Source organism: Chenopodium album, chromosome 15 (assembly GCF_948465745.1).
Source record: "Chenopodium album chromosome 15, dcCheAlbu1.1, whole genome shotgun sequence".
NCBI classification, from domain to species: Eukaryota; Viridiplantae; Streptophyta; class Magnoliopsida; order Caryophyllales; family Amaranthaceae; genus Chenopodium; species Chenopodium album.
The window spans coordinates 6,469,886-6,487,497 of record NC_137848.1 but is presented as its reverse complement, the minus strand read 5'-3'; the positions used below and the strand labels follow the sequence as shown (position 1 = coordinate 6,487,497).

Below are 17,612 nucleotides of genomic sequence, written 5' to 3'. Positions count from 1 at the left end.
TTGACGTCTTTCTTTGATAGAGGTTGTAGTATAAACTTTCCAAGCAATACATGTAAGTGTCCCAGATTTAAATTAGGGTTGCGTTTTGTTGCAAGTGCGGTTTGCGATTTAACCACATTGTTTTAAAATTATAACTTTATTTTAAAAAAAAACTTTTATTTTATTTTGTGATTATTAATTTATAATTCAAATATTAAACTCTTTTTTAAAACCTTTAATTATATAATAGTCAAAATTACATCATATTTATAATTTATTAGAAATGATTTAACGGTTTGCGGTTTGACAGTCTCAAACCGCGTGTAATTTTGTCTAATTTCTTTTGGAAATTGCACCAAACCGCAAATCACAGGTTGATAATTTTTGAAAACCATATCTCAATTTTTAAACCACATGGAACTACAAATTGCGACCCACACCCGTATTTTTTTACATTAAAATAAACAATAAACACTCTTGGTAGTTTAATTTAATGCACACCAATAATTTACACCTCATGATAAATTCCACGTGTTATACAAAGATTCTGTGAGACACTAGAAACCAAAAATAAGTCGATATTACGTGAACTTTTTAGACGCTGCAAAAATAGACCCACGGCTCCTTCATTGGTGTATTTTCATTTGCCTTTTCTCTCTCTTTCCTCCCCAAAATATCACCCAAAAAAAAAAAAAAAAAAAAATTGCGGGGGAATTTGGGGGTGTGATTGTGTGATAGACTGTTTGTTACTGCCAACAATCCACTTAACTTTTCTTGTTCATCTTCCGATTTTCTCTCTCCTCCAAATCCTCTGAATTCCCACTTTTTATTTGGTGTTTTCAGATTAATTATCTAATCAGGTACTTTTTCATTTCTTGTTTTAGCATTATTTTTGTGAATTTTTTTTATTTTGTCTATTGATTTCTTTTTTGATATGAGATTTTATGAAGAACCCAGAATTTAATTTGTTCATCTTTTGCTCAAAATGGTTGATTGTAGTGAAATTTATTATTCCTTTTAATTCTAACGCTGTTTTGGTTAGTTTATTTGATACAGAGTACAGTAGATTTTTGGAGTATATTCATTTGTAATTTTCGATATAGTCGCATTATTAGGGGCGTTAATACGAATATAACAGTTTTAAGTATCCTATTTTTTATTTTGACAGTATTGGCAAAATCTTATATGAGACAAGTGTTATGTACTGTAATATTCTAATATAGTCGTCCCTAAATTTGTTAGTTGTCTTATCATACAACTGTCTTACACAAGAAATGCTACAATTAGGTCGAGGTTTTTATTGTTCTTTTCATTTTTAGTAATTTGTTGTTTGAATGCCAATGTACAATTACTTGTCATTTGTGAATTGTCACTTGTCACTCTAGATTAAACTTTAAAATCATGTTCGAGCTTGGCTTAATAAGGATTTTCCAAGTTTGAGCCTGCTTAATTAAGAATCTTGTCATTTGTGATTTGTGATTTGTGATTTGTCACTTGTCTCTCTAGAGTCTAGGTTAATCTTTAAAATCATGTTCGAGCTTGGCTTAATAAGAATATTCCGAGTTTGAGCTTGCTTAATTAAGCATGTTCCAACAGTAGGTGCTGAAACATGCTAATGTTGTTACTCGACTTTATAGTAGTGTCGTGTGGGTTTAGTCCTGGTATCTTTTATCTTTGTATTCAAATGATGATTAAGAAATTATTTGAGATTAAAAATATATGTTTAACAATCTCATACAATATATATAATTTATTTACTTTCACGAGCTTTCAGGCTAAATGCAGAGTTTGAGTTTGGCTCTATAAACATTCAAACTACTATTTTAAGCTCAAGCTTGGCTCATTAACAGACAAATTCAACTCAGAACCGAACATTGACTGTACTGTTTCTGAACTGTTGGTAACACTAAGTCACTAACTATCAAATTTGGACTACGTGTGTCTTGTTTACATGACATGTATTTTGAGACGGAAGGAGTTTAATCTATGATTTAATCATCAGGTTACTATAGTTAAATCTATATATAGGACCAATTATGTAATCGATCTCTTGTAATGTTATGTTCTTGCGTGAACTATACTGCTTGTCCTAAAACAGATATTTGCAAATAGATATGATGTATGAAGTATATATAGAGCTTACGACAGTAATGATCCTTCTTATGCAGGCTTGTTAACGACTAGGCAAGTAGACCATGGCTACTGATACAACAGACCCTAGTTATTGGTTGAACTGGAGGTTTCTTATTTGTGCTTTATATATCTTGGGCATCACGGTGTTTAGTACTTTTCTTATATGGAAATATGAAGGCAAAAAGAAATTAGACAATGAGAGGAGAGAATACGGAATTATACCAGTTGGAGTTCTATACAAGGATGAAGTCTGGAAAACATGTCTGAAAAGCATTCATCCTGCCTTTCTGCTTGCTTTTAGATTATTTGCTTTTGTTTTGCTGTTGGCAGTGATCGTTAGCAACACTATTGCCAAAGGGCCTGGAATCTTTTTCTACTACACTCAGTAAGTTCTTGTGACTTTCTGTTGTTTTGTATTGAATTTCATACTTTCTGCTGATTGCTCTTTTTTTTTTTTTTTTTTTTCTACGAACAGATGGACCTTTACGCTGACCACCATATACTTTGGGGTATGTTCTACTCTAACAACCGCAAGTACCTTTCCAAAAAGCTTATTAGCAAAGAGAAATCTACATAAAGACTTTCTTATGTACTCCTAAACTGAAGGTTTCTTTAGCCTTGATGGCAGTAAGAGCACATTACCAGTAGAAAATAACTTGAATCCTGCATAAGAAACAATTTTGAAGGAAACTTTTTTTCTTGTTTAGGCAGATTTTTTCTTGTTTCTTTACCTTTATTATTATATCTCTGAATGCAATTAACCCTTCTTTCAAGGTGCATTGATCTTCTCCCAATGTTTACATCCTGTGTTGGTTTTGTGATTTGACTTTATAGTTTGCATCTGCATTCTCTCTTTATGGATGCTGGCGTGATTGTGGCGAAGATTGTCAGTCCAAGGCTGCTTCCCAGAATATTGATGCAGAGCAAGGAACTAATGTTGCTCCAAAGCTCGAAGGTAGTGCGAACACATCTTTGTTAAACAGCTTGATTATTCAAGAAGTTCATGTTCACCACGTTGCAGGTTGTACGGGTTATCTTCTCCAAATCATGTACCAGGTTAGTCAGTTTCCTATTTTATCATTTTCTTATAGTTTTTCCCCCCTCAATCAAGAATATTGTATTCTACGTTAACTGTTTATCTACTATAGAAAAGAAATTCAAGTGATTCTTTTGGGAACGATTTCTCTATTAATACACATTATTTTGAGGCAAGACTATGTACATCTGTATCTTCCCAAGCCTTGCTTAAAGTGGGATTTGTGCTGGATAGTGGTTGTTGTATACGGAGAAGACTTTTCTACTATTGGATTACATTATTGTATTCAATTTTGGGAAAAAAAAATATCTGCATGATTGCATCTATACAATTGTGCATCTGCATTAGTTATAAGGAGCTCGTTTCTAATTTCTTGTTCTCTTATACATTTTACACAGGTAGCTGCAGGTGCTGTGCTGCTCACTGATGTTGTATTTTGGCTCTTAATTTACCCATTTCTAACAGGCAAAGATTATAGACTTGCTTTTGTGAGTGCAAAATCTATTGATTCTGCTGTATCTTGTTTCATTAATTACTGTATGTCTATATCTGCACTCTTTGCAATATCAATATGTAAAGGTGTGCCAATTGTATATTCACATAGCAATCGCATACAGTGATACAGGCACCACATGCATGGTCTTGAAATTATGTATCTGCCCTTCTGCGGATGTATGCTACAATAACAATCTGATATTTCTCATCATATATAGCTAGGTCTAAAATGGATAAGTATTGTTAGAGAAAATTGATGTTTTTAGTAGTCCAATACTTTTGAAGGGTTGATTAAGTAACGTACTAACATAGATGAATCATGAATGTAGGACTAGGGGGGGGAGGGGGGTTTCAGCAAAATGAACAGACAGTATGAGTTTCTTTTCTCAAATAGAAGTACCTAGTGAAACACTGTAGGCTTTAGTAATTGTAAATTGCAAAATTGAGCATTAAAAAATTAAGATAACTAATTATGTTGAATGATTGGAAAAGCTTGAGGAATTTTGCTCTTCTCAAACTCAATTATTGGAATTTTTTTAACCAAGAGGAAGTAAGGTTGTGAAATTGAGCACAAAGTGGGCAGAGCGTAAGGAAACAAATCAGCGTATTCTTTGTATGGAATTTTAATTAACCAATTATCTGATGTACGCAGTTGCACAGTTTTAAACGCAATTTTATTGAATGCAGATATGTAATATGTATTCATGGATTTCTTTTCCGGTCTTCTGATTGCCTTTCTTAATTTGAATGCAGTTTGATGTTAGCTTGCATTCTATCAACGTTCTCATTCTTGGGGACTCAATTTTGAATTGCATGGTAAGATCTACCTTGTTATTAAGAGCTTTGTTGTTTTCTTGGGGGTTGAGAGACATTGGATACATTTGTTGCCATCTTTAATTGGATTACCAATTCTGATCTTTCAGAAGTTCCCTATGTTCCGGATTGCCTATTTTATCTTGTGGACCGGAGTGTTTGTTGTTGTTCAATGGATAATCCATGCTTGTGTTTCCCTCAAGTAAGTTGTCACCTTTATTTGGTGTCTTTCACAATTCATTTATGTGGAAAAAAAAAAAAAAAAAAAAAAAACCTTCTGATCACTTATTTCTTCATTTTGTAGGTGGCCTTATCCATTCATGGACTTGTCACCTCCATATGCTCCGATATGGTAATTAGCTCCCACCTATATCATAATGCCTTATTGCCCTTCAATTATCTCTTTGCTTATTGAGAGTTAAGGTTACTTTGCTTATGCAAAGCTGACTGCATTTGCCTTATCTGTTGTATACTTGTATTTTAAGTAAAATGTTTGCAAGCATCATTTTTTTGAATCTTCCATTTATGCAAGTTGTTATTACCTTGTTTTATGCTAGAAAAGAACAAGGCAGCTGAATTGAAAGCTCAGTAGTGGATTCTTGAATATCTCCTAAATTTAGAATTTCATTGCATCATTGTCAATGATGCCTGCTCTTTTCTTTAGTTTAGTTTGATTAAGTGAATTTTATTTTTGACAGTTGTTCAGTGCCCTGAATATTCATTTGTGGCATTGGATGACAGAGTTTCTCTTTTTTATCATCATCATATTGGTTGGGGTTACTGGGTTAGAGCTAATCAACATATGTTTCTGTGGTACAGGTATGCCGCAGTGGGTTTGTTGCACATCCCATGCTTTGGAGCCTTTGCTCTGATAGTCAAATTAAAGCACCTATGGCTTTCAAGATCATTTTCAGAGTCCTATCAGGGTATAAGGTGATAAGAATTCGCTCTGTCCATTTCGTGCAAGAATATACATCACCCTGTAAAGAGTGATTACACAGTTTTCCTCCAATCAGCCTGTGCGCTTGAGATGGATAGTCTCGAAATCTGATTTCTCCATCCTTGTCAGGTTTTCATTATTGATAGTATCATTGATTCATATTTACTCTCCCTGTAAAGCCGATTTTTATTCCCCCCCCCCCCCCCCTTAAAACTGGCTGTAAGTATCAGTTTTTAAATATATTTTTTTTTTGAAGTATTAAGACTAATTGCAGCAAGTAGTTTTTTTGTAGTATCAAGACTAATTGCAGCAAGATTAATTTATTTTAACATTCTCAATGACTTGTACTTCTTATTTATGAGCACCTCAGAAGCGCCATCTTTCATAGCCTCATGACCTTTCTCGGGGCATTTGATTAGTCAAGTTAGTATTGTGTTTTCAAGTGTCCAGAAATTGACTACCGGCAGCTGGTTGTTGAAGAAGTCTGCAAGTCTAATAAGAGCTATATTACTCTATTGTTATTACTCTTGATGACTTACATAATAGTCAAATTATTGATGTGATAAGTAGTTTCAGAATTATTGCATGTTAAACTTTGTACGGGCAAAAGTGACAGTCACTGTGCTTAGACTCAGTGGAAATTGGAAATTTTGAATTCGTTATGGGGTTCTTAATTATTTTTCACTTTGTTGTCATATATTGAAAATCTGGTATCACAATGGACTTAGTGATTTATACCCAATTTCTATAAGAAAAATAAATTTTATATATAATGTGATATAAATGATGCTATACATTTATCATTTGGGGAGCATAATGGACGCTTGGACGCATATTAGACATTGTCACTCATTGGACATGTCCTAACAAGTTTTTGACACTTCAAATGACTATCATACAGTGATATGGGTATAGTTATTTATGTTGATACTTGTAGAGTTATAGGGCGTGTAGAATACTTTTGAGACATTTGATGACATTGTTTATAGCTTTTTAATTTTTATGTCACAATAATAATACTCAATAATTTTGGAAAATAGAGAAAATCAAGTGCTTTTGAAATATTTGTATAACAATATGGGTTTTAAAGATCGATTTTGTAATATCTTGTGTGTCTTTTCGACGTGACATTTCTCCTATTCATATTTTATTTGTATACATATCCGTATTTGAAAAAAATATGACATTTTTAAAGATCTCCGTTTATAAATTTTTATAACTTATTAATCCTCTGTCTAGATGTAACATGATATTATTTATAGCATATATATTTGTACATTAAAATAAAAAAAAATAAAAAGAAAAATATACAGCCATTAACTTCTAGCATACAAAATGTATCTCATATTAAGTTATAACGATTGAAAATTTCAATCCATCGTTAACAGTATGAAATAAGGTAATAAAAATATATATAATATCAAATATCAATAGAGAGAGTATTTTATATGGTAGACACTTCCACCATGAGCGGTTTTAAAATAGTTATCAATTATACAACATTCCAAACACATGCATGGACAACTCTCAATGACTTCAATCATTTCAGAACTCATTAACCATTTATTGATTAGCATTAACCTATATTTTCATGTAATTTGTTAATTTATGAATAATAGTTATATAATTTGTTTATATTATTTGAATCCACATTGTCGACAGTATGCTTTTAAAGATATTTTCATCACTCAAAAATGTATTTTCCTACTATCAAAAGTAGGTGTAATATCTCGTAATTTTAAGAATTAATTTCTTAATTATTTTAATTTAAAAAGGGTATTATAATGATTTTATATTGTTTAAATATAATAATCAAAATAAGAATTCAAATTTAGACGCCAAAATATTGGAGTATATATAATTATTATTATGTCTTTCGGATTTTATAGCCTTATTAATTATATTTGGATTTTAATTTATTAATGTATAATTTTATAATTTATTACCTAATAAATTCCAAACTTTATTAAACTATTAAGTATGGAGAAATTATTTTTCTGATTTTCAAAGTGATTTTATCTTTTGAAATAAATTTTTAATTAATTATTTTGAAATATGTTGGGCTTTTTACAATATTTTTATCGTGCAAGTCAAAGCTAATCATTTTCGGTTAATAAAAATTATGATGCTTTAGATTTTTTGATATGATAATTATTAAATTATATCATATTAATCATTAAATATGTTCTAGAATTTAAAGCATATGTTTTAATTTTTACTCGTATGTTCTAAATTTTACTCGTGTTTTAAATTTTTACTCACATGTTCAAACTTTAAATCAAATATTTTAAATTTGATAAAGCAAATTTTCTTAATATTTACTCTAATGTTAAAATTTTTAGATATTTCCCATATAAGTATGTGTTCTCACATATGGACAACTTCTCACCGGATATGTATATATAATAATAATAATAATAATAATAATAATAATAATAATTTTATTTTCTCTTAAGTTTCTTTCCCTAAACTTTTTCTTACTTTTCTTAACTTTTTTCGTAGAATAATCAGCCCGTATACCTTTAAAGTTATGCTCATTTTTACCATTTTACTATTTCACAAAATGTTGTTCCTCTTGATAAATCCTTGAGTTTAGGCACAAGAATCACCCAATCCGGAGTTATGGCCTCTGCAAGTTCTACCTATATTTTCCAAAGCGAATTCGATCTTTTAATTTTATTAGGGGTGAGCAAATCAGGTACTCGATCAAAATTTTAGGATCTGGACCTGGAATTGGTTGGGACTGGGTCCTAAAATTTGTAACCGGAATTGGAACCGGTACATCCAAGTCCTAATATTTAGGAATTGGAATTGGTTCCACCGGGTACCCACTTATATACATAAGTGTTAAAATATACTCGTAATACAAATCATAATATTTTATTGGTTTATTTTCACTTTTAGCGTTTAGTATTTTATATTTTTATATCCATTAAGCTGTTTTATTTATGTTAAATAGTAATATTATTTTTTTAATTTTACTAATTAGTTACATTGACATATTTTTGTTTTTTAAAAATATATTTAGTTCAATGTAGGTTGGGTAACCGGGTACCCAACCGGTTCCGGTTCCAAAAAATTGAGAATTGGAATTGAAACCAGTTGCAATCAGGTCCTTAAATTATTACCCGAAATTGGAACCACCGGGTCCAATTTCCAATTTCAGACCCATCGGTTTCTAACTGGTTGCGATTTCAATTCTAATTTCGGGTATCCGGAATTTTTGCTCATCCCTAGATATTAACATTCTCAATTACTTATGTGCAAACTCAAGAAACAACAACTATGTAATATGGAGTGTATTTTTTTTTTTTTTTTTTCTTTTGAGGGAAGTACGGAGTAGTAATTTGTTATATCTATTCTAAGTCATTATTTATGAAAGCTTCTAAGTATACTTTATATTTTCAAATTTATGATTTATGTATATTACTCGTACATCTATATACTAACGTTGTCTTGACAATTTCTAATTATGGTAGATATTAAATGGCAATAAATATAAAAAAAAATCAACTATTGCGCACGAGATAATAAACGAATGGGAGGTTTGCAGTTTAAGAAGGGAGTTTTTGCACGTTTTGCGCGAGGGAGCTCCTTTTGTTATCGGCACCTTGCGACCCACGAGTGACATTTTCTCTTCCTTTCATATTTTGGATATTCATCAAACCACGTTACATTATGAGTTATATTATACATTTCCTTCCTTTTTTTTATTATTACACCATAGGAGTCGGTACAAATATCTTGTTAGTGGAAAAAAGAGTAAGAGAGAGAAAGGTAAAAATACAAAATTGTCCATATGATATATTAATAAACTAAAAAGTAAGGTCTTATTTAGTTCATCTTATTTTTACTTATTTTAGAAAAAATAAGTTCAGTTCAGATCAGATCAGAAAAAATAAGTTCAGATCAGATTATATCAGAAAAAATAAGTTAAAATCAGATCATCGTTTTATCTGCAATTTTTTATCGCTAAATATCTTTAGTTTCGTAATTAAAAAAAATTCTTAAAATCACATATTAATAAAAATACATATTATTATGAATCTAATAAGACCCCACCTGATATTTTTAAGGTCAAATTTTGGTCAAATTTGACATTCAGATCAGATCAGATCAGACCAGACCAAACCAAATCAGATAAGTTTAGATAAGCAAATATAAGGCAAACTAAACAGGGCCTAAGTGTGAAAAAAGCAAGGGTATATTGGGTATTTATAGTTTGAACACAAATAATTTTTTTGTGAAACTTTCTAAAAGGACAAGTGGTGCAATAATAAAAGAACGGAGGAAGTACTTTAAATTATTTCATGATTTTCTTAAATCATAGAGCTGTGTATTAAATAAAAAATATAAATATGTAGAGAATATGGATTTTATCTATATTTAGCCATTTAGGTGCACATTCAAATGTAAGATAATAATGCATGCATTTCTATATCTATTACACATGGCAAACTGACAAGCATAGCAAACATGCATTATAATTTATAATAGCTAATTATCATCATCATTTCTTTACTTATTCGTTTTATTATTTTCACTTATATTAGAAAATAAATTTATACTATAAATTAAGAGTTAACTGTTATGAAAATATTAAAATATGGATGACTATTATCCCATGTACCATCTAGAATACTCTAGAGTTGGGTATTTGATCTTATCCGTTGATGAAACTCTAGATATTATTCATGTATATATATCCCGTACAGTATGGAAGAATAAACACAACGTAAAATATATTTCTCTATCTCTCTATATTTCTCTATAATTCTCTTCTATATTTAACACGTTATCAGCACCACTCTAGCCTATTGAGCATACAATACGAATACACGCATTTGATTATAGTCATATATCAAGGATAAACAAAGGTACGCATATACTCCAAATTATGCATAATTATTAATTGATTTCCCCAGATCGGTGTAGATATATAAATATGTATGCAAGTTGGATTGAATAAGTTATACTTCATAACAACCGATAATTTGTTTGGTAAATTTTGATGCACAAGGATTCAACGTGCCTAACTTATATTGATTTTTTAGTGCTATAGTTTGCATTAATAGAGTCACTATTCTTTACAAGTTCTTTGCATAATACTATTATTTATTTGGGTAATTGAACTCATTAAATCAATAGTTTTGGATAATGTCGCTTACTTTTGTGATTGATCAAATTAATGACATAATTATTGGCCTTATATTTTGCTGTCATAGGATTATTTGTTTTGATCATTCTTGACTATCATAGTATATACTTTTACAATTCTATAAATTTGATTATATATTGGTGATCATATACCCCGTGTCATATGTTTTCATATATCAATATTTGTATTTGCAATTCTCTGTTTGTTTATTTGATCACATACCTTTTATCGATCACCTCTTAATTATCTTTTGTGATTTAATTTTATTTAATCAATATCAATTATATTTTTGCGTCACCAATTATTTACACCGATGGCTCGATAATATTACTAATTAAATCTTTTAATTTACATATAATTTATTTCCTTAATAATGTTTGATCAATGTTTTGTATGATATCAATTACCCATTAGTTATGGATTTGGTGTTTTAATGAATTAACAAATTAGTCAGACCCTTCTTGAATTGAACTCTTTCTCAGGCTATAAGTTTATAATCCATAATTCTATTATTAAAGAGTATGCATTTTCTCCATATTGTTTAATACAGAGTAAATTATTATACCTTGAATGACCATCACACGTCAATTCTTTTTAAGCCAAAAACTTTAATGAGCTAACATTATTGAATAAATACCCATGGAATTTTCGTTTCGTATTGAAGTTTGACGATGAAATATAGGTCCTGCAATATTACTGTATTGAGTTTTAGAGTCGAATGTTTACGATGCTATGTTCTATTATGATAAGTTAGGCAACTAGAATGATAAGTTAGGTAACCATCAGAAAGATAATGCTTCGTATATTATATTAGTATGTTTGTTATGATAACTAACTTAAATTAGTTGTGGTTTCATGAACATTAATTCCCTCTAGATAGAATATATAGTATAATTATCTTCTTGGTAAAGTTTTTATATACATAGCTATATAACTGTCAAATATTAACTTGCAAAATTTGAGATCTTTTACGCCAATACTTAGCTAGAACTTTGTTTTGATCAAAACTTGAATTGGCATATGCGAAGTACATATTTATTATAATATCATAGTTCCTAATTTATAATATTGTTTTATATATCAGTGAATCATGTCAAACCTTGCAAAACTCGAATTTGTTGCCCTTGATATTACTGGAAACAACTATCTGTCTTGGGTGTTAGATGCTGAAATACATTTAAATGCAAAGGGACTTGGTGACACTATCAAAGAAAACAACACTGCAACTAGCCAAGATAAGGCTAAAGCTATGATATTCCTTCGCCATCACCTTCATGAAGGCCTAAAGACTGAGTACTTGACTATTAAAGACCCACAAGTCCTTTGGAGTAATCTAAAGGAAAGGTATGACCACCAGAAAACTGTGATATTACCAAAAGCTCGTTATGATTGGTTACATTTAAGATTACAAGACTTTAAGTCTGTGAGTGAATACAACTCAGCCATGTTTAGAATTACATCACAATTGAAATTATGTGGAGAGAAAATCACGGATGCAGAAATGTTAGAAAAAACATACTCTACTTTTCATGCAAACAATGTTGTCCTGCAGACACAATACCGTGAAAAGGGCTTTAAAAAATATTCTGAATTGATATCTTGTCTCCTTGTAGCTGAGCAAAATAATGAACTATTAATGAAAAATCATGAATCACGGCCAACTGGCTCTACTCCATTCCTTGAAGCAAATGCGACATCCCATAGTGGGAAAGAGCAAAAGGCTAGAGATCACGCCAGCAGTCGTGGTCGAGGCCGTGGTCAAGGTCGTGGTCGCGGCCGCGGACGTGGATATGGTCGTGGTCGAGGTGGTCGTTTTAGGAACTCATACTCCCACCAGAAGTGGGACAACAAAGATGGAAATAAGAATGAGAAGGATAAAAATGAAAATATATGCTATCGTTGTGGAGGAAAAGGCCATTGGTCTCGTGTGTGTCGTACACCAAAACATCTAGTAGACCTTTATCAACAATCAATCAAACAGAAAGGAAAGAAAGTGGAAACAAATTTGGTGTATGAAGATGGCGAAGGTGATTTTGATTGCGGTGATACAACTCACCTAGAAGCGGCTGATTTCTTACCTAATCTTGAAGAAAACAATTGAATAAATTATGATCCACTGACGAATAAACTCTGTTAATTAGCTTGCATTTATTTTATAATTTTATCATAGTACTATGACTTTATGCTTTATGGGATATTTGTTTTGGACAATTTTATGTTTTTGGACATTTTTATGTTTTCGGATATTTCATTATTATCATTTATTAATTTAAGTTATTTAATATTGTGAATCTTATTTTAGTTCCTTTAATTCTATTAGAATATGAATTCTTTTGGAGCTCAATCATCAACCAGTGGTGAAGATTTATGTCTAGTTGATAGTGCTACCACTCACACCATACTTAAGAATAAGAAATATTTTTCGCAATTGATGATGAAAGAAATTAATGTGAGTACTATATCAGGTAGTACAAAAATTATAGAAGGCTCCGGAAGAGCAAGTGTTTTATTGCCAAGGGTAACAAAATTGGAAATTATTGATGCATTATACTCCCCTAAGTCTCAAAGAAATTTACTAAGTTTTAAAGATATTCGAAAAAATGGATACCATATTGAGACAATTAGTGAAGGAAATGATGAATTCCTTCAAATCACGAGTATAGCTCAAGGCAATAAACTTATTATGGAGAAATTACCTACATTCTCCACTGGTTTGTACTATACAAAAATCAATACAATTGAATCATATGCTATAGTAAACCAGAAGTTTACTGATGACTTTAAGGTTTGGCATGACCGGTTAGGCCATCCCGGTTCAATAATGATGCGAAAAATACTTGAAAATTCATGTGGACACTCATTGAAGAGCCAGCAGATTCTTCATAATAGTTTTTCATGTGCTGCTTGCTCAATAGGCAAGTTAATACTTCGACCATCACCAGCTAAAATAAATTTCGAATCAATTACTTTTCTAGAACGTATACAAGGGGATATATGTGGACCAATTCATCCCCCGTGTGGGCCATTTAGATATTTCATGGTTTTAATAGATGCATCAACCAGATGGTCACACGTATCATTATTATCAACTCGCAACCTGGCGTTTGCGAGACTACTTGCTCAGTTGATCAGATTACGAGCACATTTTCCAGATTTTCCTATTAAGGCTATTCGTCTTGATAACGCTGGTGAATTCACATCCCAGGCCTTTGATGAATATTGCATGTCAATTGGGATCAGTGTTGAACATCCTGTAGCACATGTTCACACACAAAATGGTCTTGCGGAATCATTAATTAAACGTTTGCAGTTAATAGCTAGACCATTACTTATGAAATCTAAGCTCCCAATTTCTGCTTGGGGGCATGCTATATTACATGCAGCAGCACTAATTCGCATCAGGCCGACAAGTCATCATAAGTTCTCCCCATCACAATTGGTTTTTGGTCAGGAACCAAATGTATCCCATTTGAGAATATTTGGATGTGCAGTATATGTTCCAATTGCTCCACCACAACGCACTAAAATGGGCCCTCAAAGAAGACTAGGGATATATGTTGGATTTGAATCTCCATCGATAATTAAGTACTTAGAGCCAACTACAGGAGATTTATTTACGGCTCGCTATGCAGATTGCCATTTTGATGAATCAATTTTTCCAACATTAGGGGGAGAAAACAAACAGCTGGAAAAGGAAATTAGTTGGAATGAATTATCATTATCTCATCTAGACCCTCGTACTAAACAATGTGAGTTGGAAGTCCAAAAGATAATTCATTTACAGAACTTAGCAAATAAATTGCCAGACTCATTTACTGACCCAAAGAAAGTGACAAAGTCACATATACCAGCTGAAAATGCTCCTATTAAAATTGATGTCCCAGAAGGACAAGCCCAAGTTGCAAATGATTCTAAAGCACGCCTGAAGCGTGGTAGACCCATCGGTTCCAAAGATAAAAATCCTCGGAAAAGAAAAGGAGCAACAATTGACAATAGCCATACCGAGGAAGCTATTAATTTTGAAGGATCTCCAGAAGAGACCTTAGACATGATGGAAAACGATATTCAGGTACCTGACAATGAAGAAATTTCAACAAATTTTATCATGTCTGGAATTACATGGAACCGAAACCAAATCGACGTCGATGATGTTTTTGCATGCAATGTAGCATTAGATGTCATGAATGATGATGAGGATCATGAGCCAAAATCCATTGATGAATGTAGACACAGAAGCGATTGGCCAAAATGGAAAGAAGCAATTGAAACTAAATTGAAATCTCTCGAAAAAAGAGGAGTATTCGGACCTGTAGTCCGTACACCTGAAGGTGTAATACCAGTGGGATATAAATGGGTCTTTGTACGAAAAAGAAATGAAAATGGTGATATTGTAAGATATAAGGCCCGATTAGTTGCACAAGGATTCTCACAAAGACCCGGTATTGATTATGAGGAGACATACTCTCCTGTGGTGGATGCAACTACTTTTAGATTTCTAATCAGTCTGGCAATAAGAGAAGGACTTGATTTACGCTTGATGGATGTAGTCACAGCTTATTTATATGGCCCACTGGATAATGACATTTACATGAAACTCCCAGAAGGATTTAAATTGCCAAAAGCAGCAAATTCAGGTTCTCGAGAACAATACTCAATAAAATTGAATAGATCTCTATATGGATTGAAACAATCAGGGCGTATGTGGTATAATCGACTAAGTGAGTACTTGTTGAAAGAAGGGTATAAGAATGACCCTATATGCCCATGTATTTTTATAAAGAGATTTGTATCAGGATATGTCATAATTGCAGTATATGTTGATGATTTGAATATCATTGGAACCCCTGAAGAGATTTCAATAACAGTAGAGTGCTTAAAGAAAGAATTTGAAATGAAAGATCTTGGAAAAACTAAGTTTTGCCTAGGGTTACAAATTGAACACCTTAAGAATGGAATCCTTGTGCATCAGTCAACATATATAGAAAAGATTCTTAAAAGATTTTCTATGGATACATCATATCCATTGAGTAGCCCTATGGTTGTTAGAACACTTGATGTAGAAAAAGATCCCTTCCGACCTCGGGAGAATGACGAAAAAATTCTTGGTCCTGAAGTACCATATTTAAGTGCAATAGGGGCATTAATGTATCTTGCTAGTCATACACGACCTGACATATCATTTTCAGTAAATTTGTTAGCAAGATTTAGTTCATGCCCCACCCGAAGGCATTGGAATGGGGTTAAGCATGTATTTCGTTACCTTCAAGGTACGAAAGATATGGGTTTGTTTTTCTCTAATCTATCCAAAGAAAGTTTGATTGGTTTTGCAGATGCAGGGTACATGTCTGATCCTCATAATGCTAGATCACAAACTGGATATGTGTTTATGTGTGGAGGTACTTCTATTTCTTGGCGTTCTATGAAACAAACAATTGCAGCTACTTCTTCTAACCATGCAGAAATTTTGGCAATCCATGATGTTGTATATTTGGAGTATCAACCCGAAATACACAAGGGATAAACCAAGGATAAGTAAGACTAAAACCAAAAAGGCTTCTTAGATACAGAAACACCACTAAGAAACGAGTTTGGGTTCCTAAGATCACAAGCCAACTAGTAGTCTAAGCTAGTTAACTAAGCAAAGGAAACGAAATTCCAAATCCAAGAATTTCAAGTTTGTTTCTAATCCAAGAAACGAGTGTAAAAACACAATTTTTTGTTCAAAATATTCTCTATATTTTTCATTCACATTTGCTTGTTATTTATAGTAAACAAGCATCATAAGTACAAGCTAACTTAAGTGACTTTTTAGCTCACTTGTTACATGCTTAAACTAAGCATCAAAATCTGATTTTTAATGTCTAGATACATCAATTAAAGAAGCTAAACTTAACTAGGTACATAAGCTTAGAAAGTGGCGGTTTGTAACCTCCAAAAGATGCTCCAAAAATCAGAAAATAAGAGAGCTTAACTCCCCCTTAATGCACGTCCAACAAAGCAGCAAATGAAGGCTTAAACTCCCCTTGATTTACGCCCAACAAAGCAGCAAGTGAAGGCTTTAAACTCCCCTTGATTTACGCCCAACAAAGCAGCAAATTAGAAGCAAAACAGCCCCATAATTCACGCCTAATTCAAACAGCAAAAGAAGAGTAATTTCCCCTTGATTCTAGCCTTGAAAGTAGCTTGAATGTATGTGGACTAAAGTGTATTTGGACGCCCTTTAGTTGCTCCAAAAGCTGACCGAATTGAACAGCCAAATGAAGGCCGAAATTAAGGCTTAAGATGCTCCAAGTTTGACTGAAATTAACGGCCACTTAAAGGCTGAAATTAAGGCTTGTAATGGCTTGTAATTCCTCTTTGAAAACTGATTGTAACTCCCATTTTGAAGCCTTGAGATTCCTCCAAAAGAATTTCGGATTCTATGTTGTTTTCCAAGCTTAAATGGCTGTCTTCTTTTGTGTATCTTGTACTTGTACTTTATGTGAATGTAACAATATTTTTCGAACTAAAATTAGCTAAAAAGAAGTAAGAAAAATATAACTAATTTGCAAACTTAAAAGAACTAAAGTTTACAATTTATTCAAAGCATAAAAAGAACTAGAATGAACTAGTTAATAAGAACAACAAGAAACTCAAAGGATTGAATATCTTGTTGCACATAGATAGAACGCATAGCATCAATGCATGATGCTACATCTTGGACCAAAGAAACGTCCATAACCAAGTTGTTAGGCTTGGCTACAACATTCCCCCCTTCTTGAAAAGAGTTTGCCCTCAAACTCGGCAATTCTTCAAGCTCATCATAGTAAAGTGATAAATCAGCCACATTAAAGATGCTAGAAACACCATACTCTCCGTGCAATGCAACTTTGTAAGCATTATCAACCAATATTGGAATAGGAAACCGATACTTGATATGCTTTGGGGGTAATCCATGAAGGATATCGTTGGGGAAAACATGAGCATAGGTTTTGAGAAGAGAGGCAAGGAGTGGGTGATTTTTTTCTGAGAGGCAAAGAGTGGTGAGGGAAGTGGGAAGCGTGGATGTGGAGTGATCA

At 32.3% G+C, this 17,612-nt stretch overlaps 1 protein-coding gene across 2 annotated transcripts; it reads left to right on the top strand.

The window, feature by feature from the left end:
* The first annotated feature begins 603 nt into the window (after nucleotides 1–603).
* LOC145581730 (uncharacterized) lies at nucleotides 604–5,734 on the top strand. 2 transcript variants are annotated; one of them, XM_081638762.1, is made up of 10 exons: nucleotides 604–839; nucleotides 2,148–2,497; nucleotides 2,588–2,621; nucleotides 2,947–3,067; nucleotides 3,134–3,168; nucleotides 3,547–3,636; nucleotides 4,397–4,459; nucleotides 4,567–4,658; nucleotides 4,761–4,808; nucleotides 5,276–5,734. In XM_081638762.1, the coding sequence occupies exons 2-10, from the start codon at nucleotides 2,175–2,177 to the stop codon at nucleotides 5,391–5,393; spliced, it is 924 nt and encodes a 307-aa protein (XP_081494888.1). In that variant the 5' UTR covers nucleotides 604–839; nucleotides 2,148–2,174; the 3' UTR covers nucleotides 5,394–5,734. The 2 variants fall into 2 exon arrangements, with proteins under 2 accessions (XP_081494888.1, XP_081494887.1); XM_081638761.1 differs by having other exon boundaries at nucleotides 2,947–3,168.
* The last annotated feature ends 11,878 nt before the right edge of the window (nucleotides 5,735–17,612 follow it).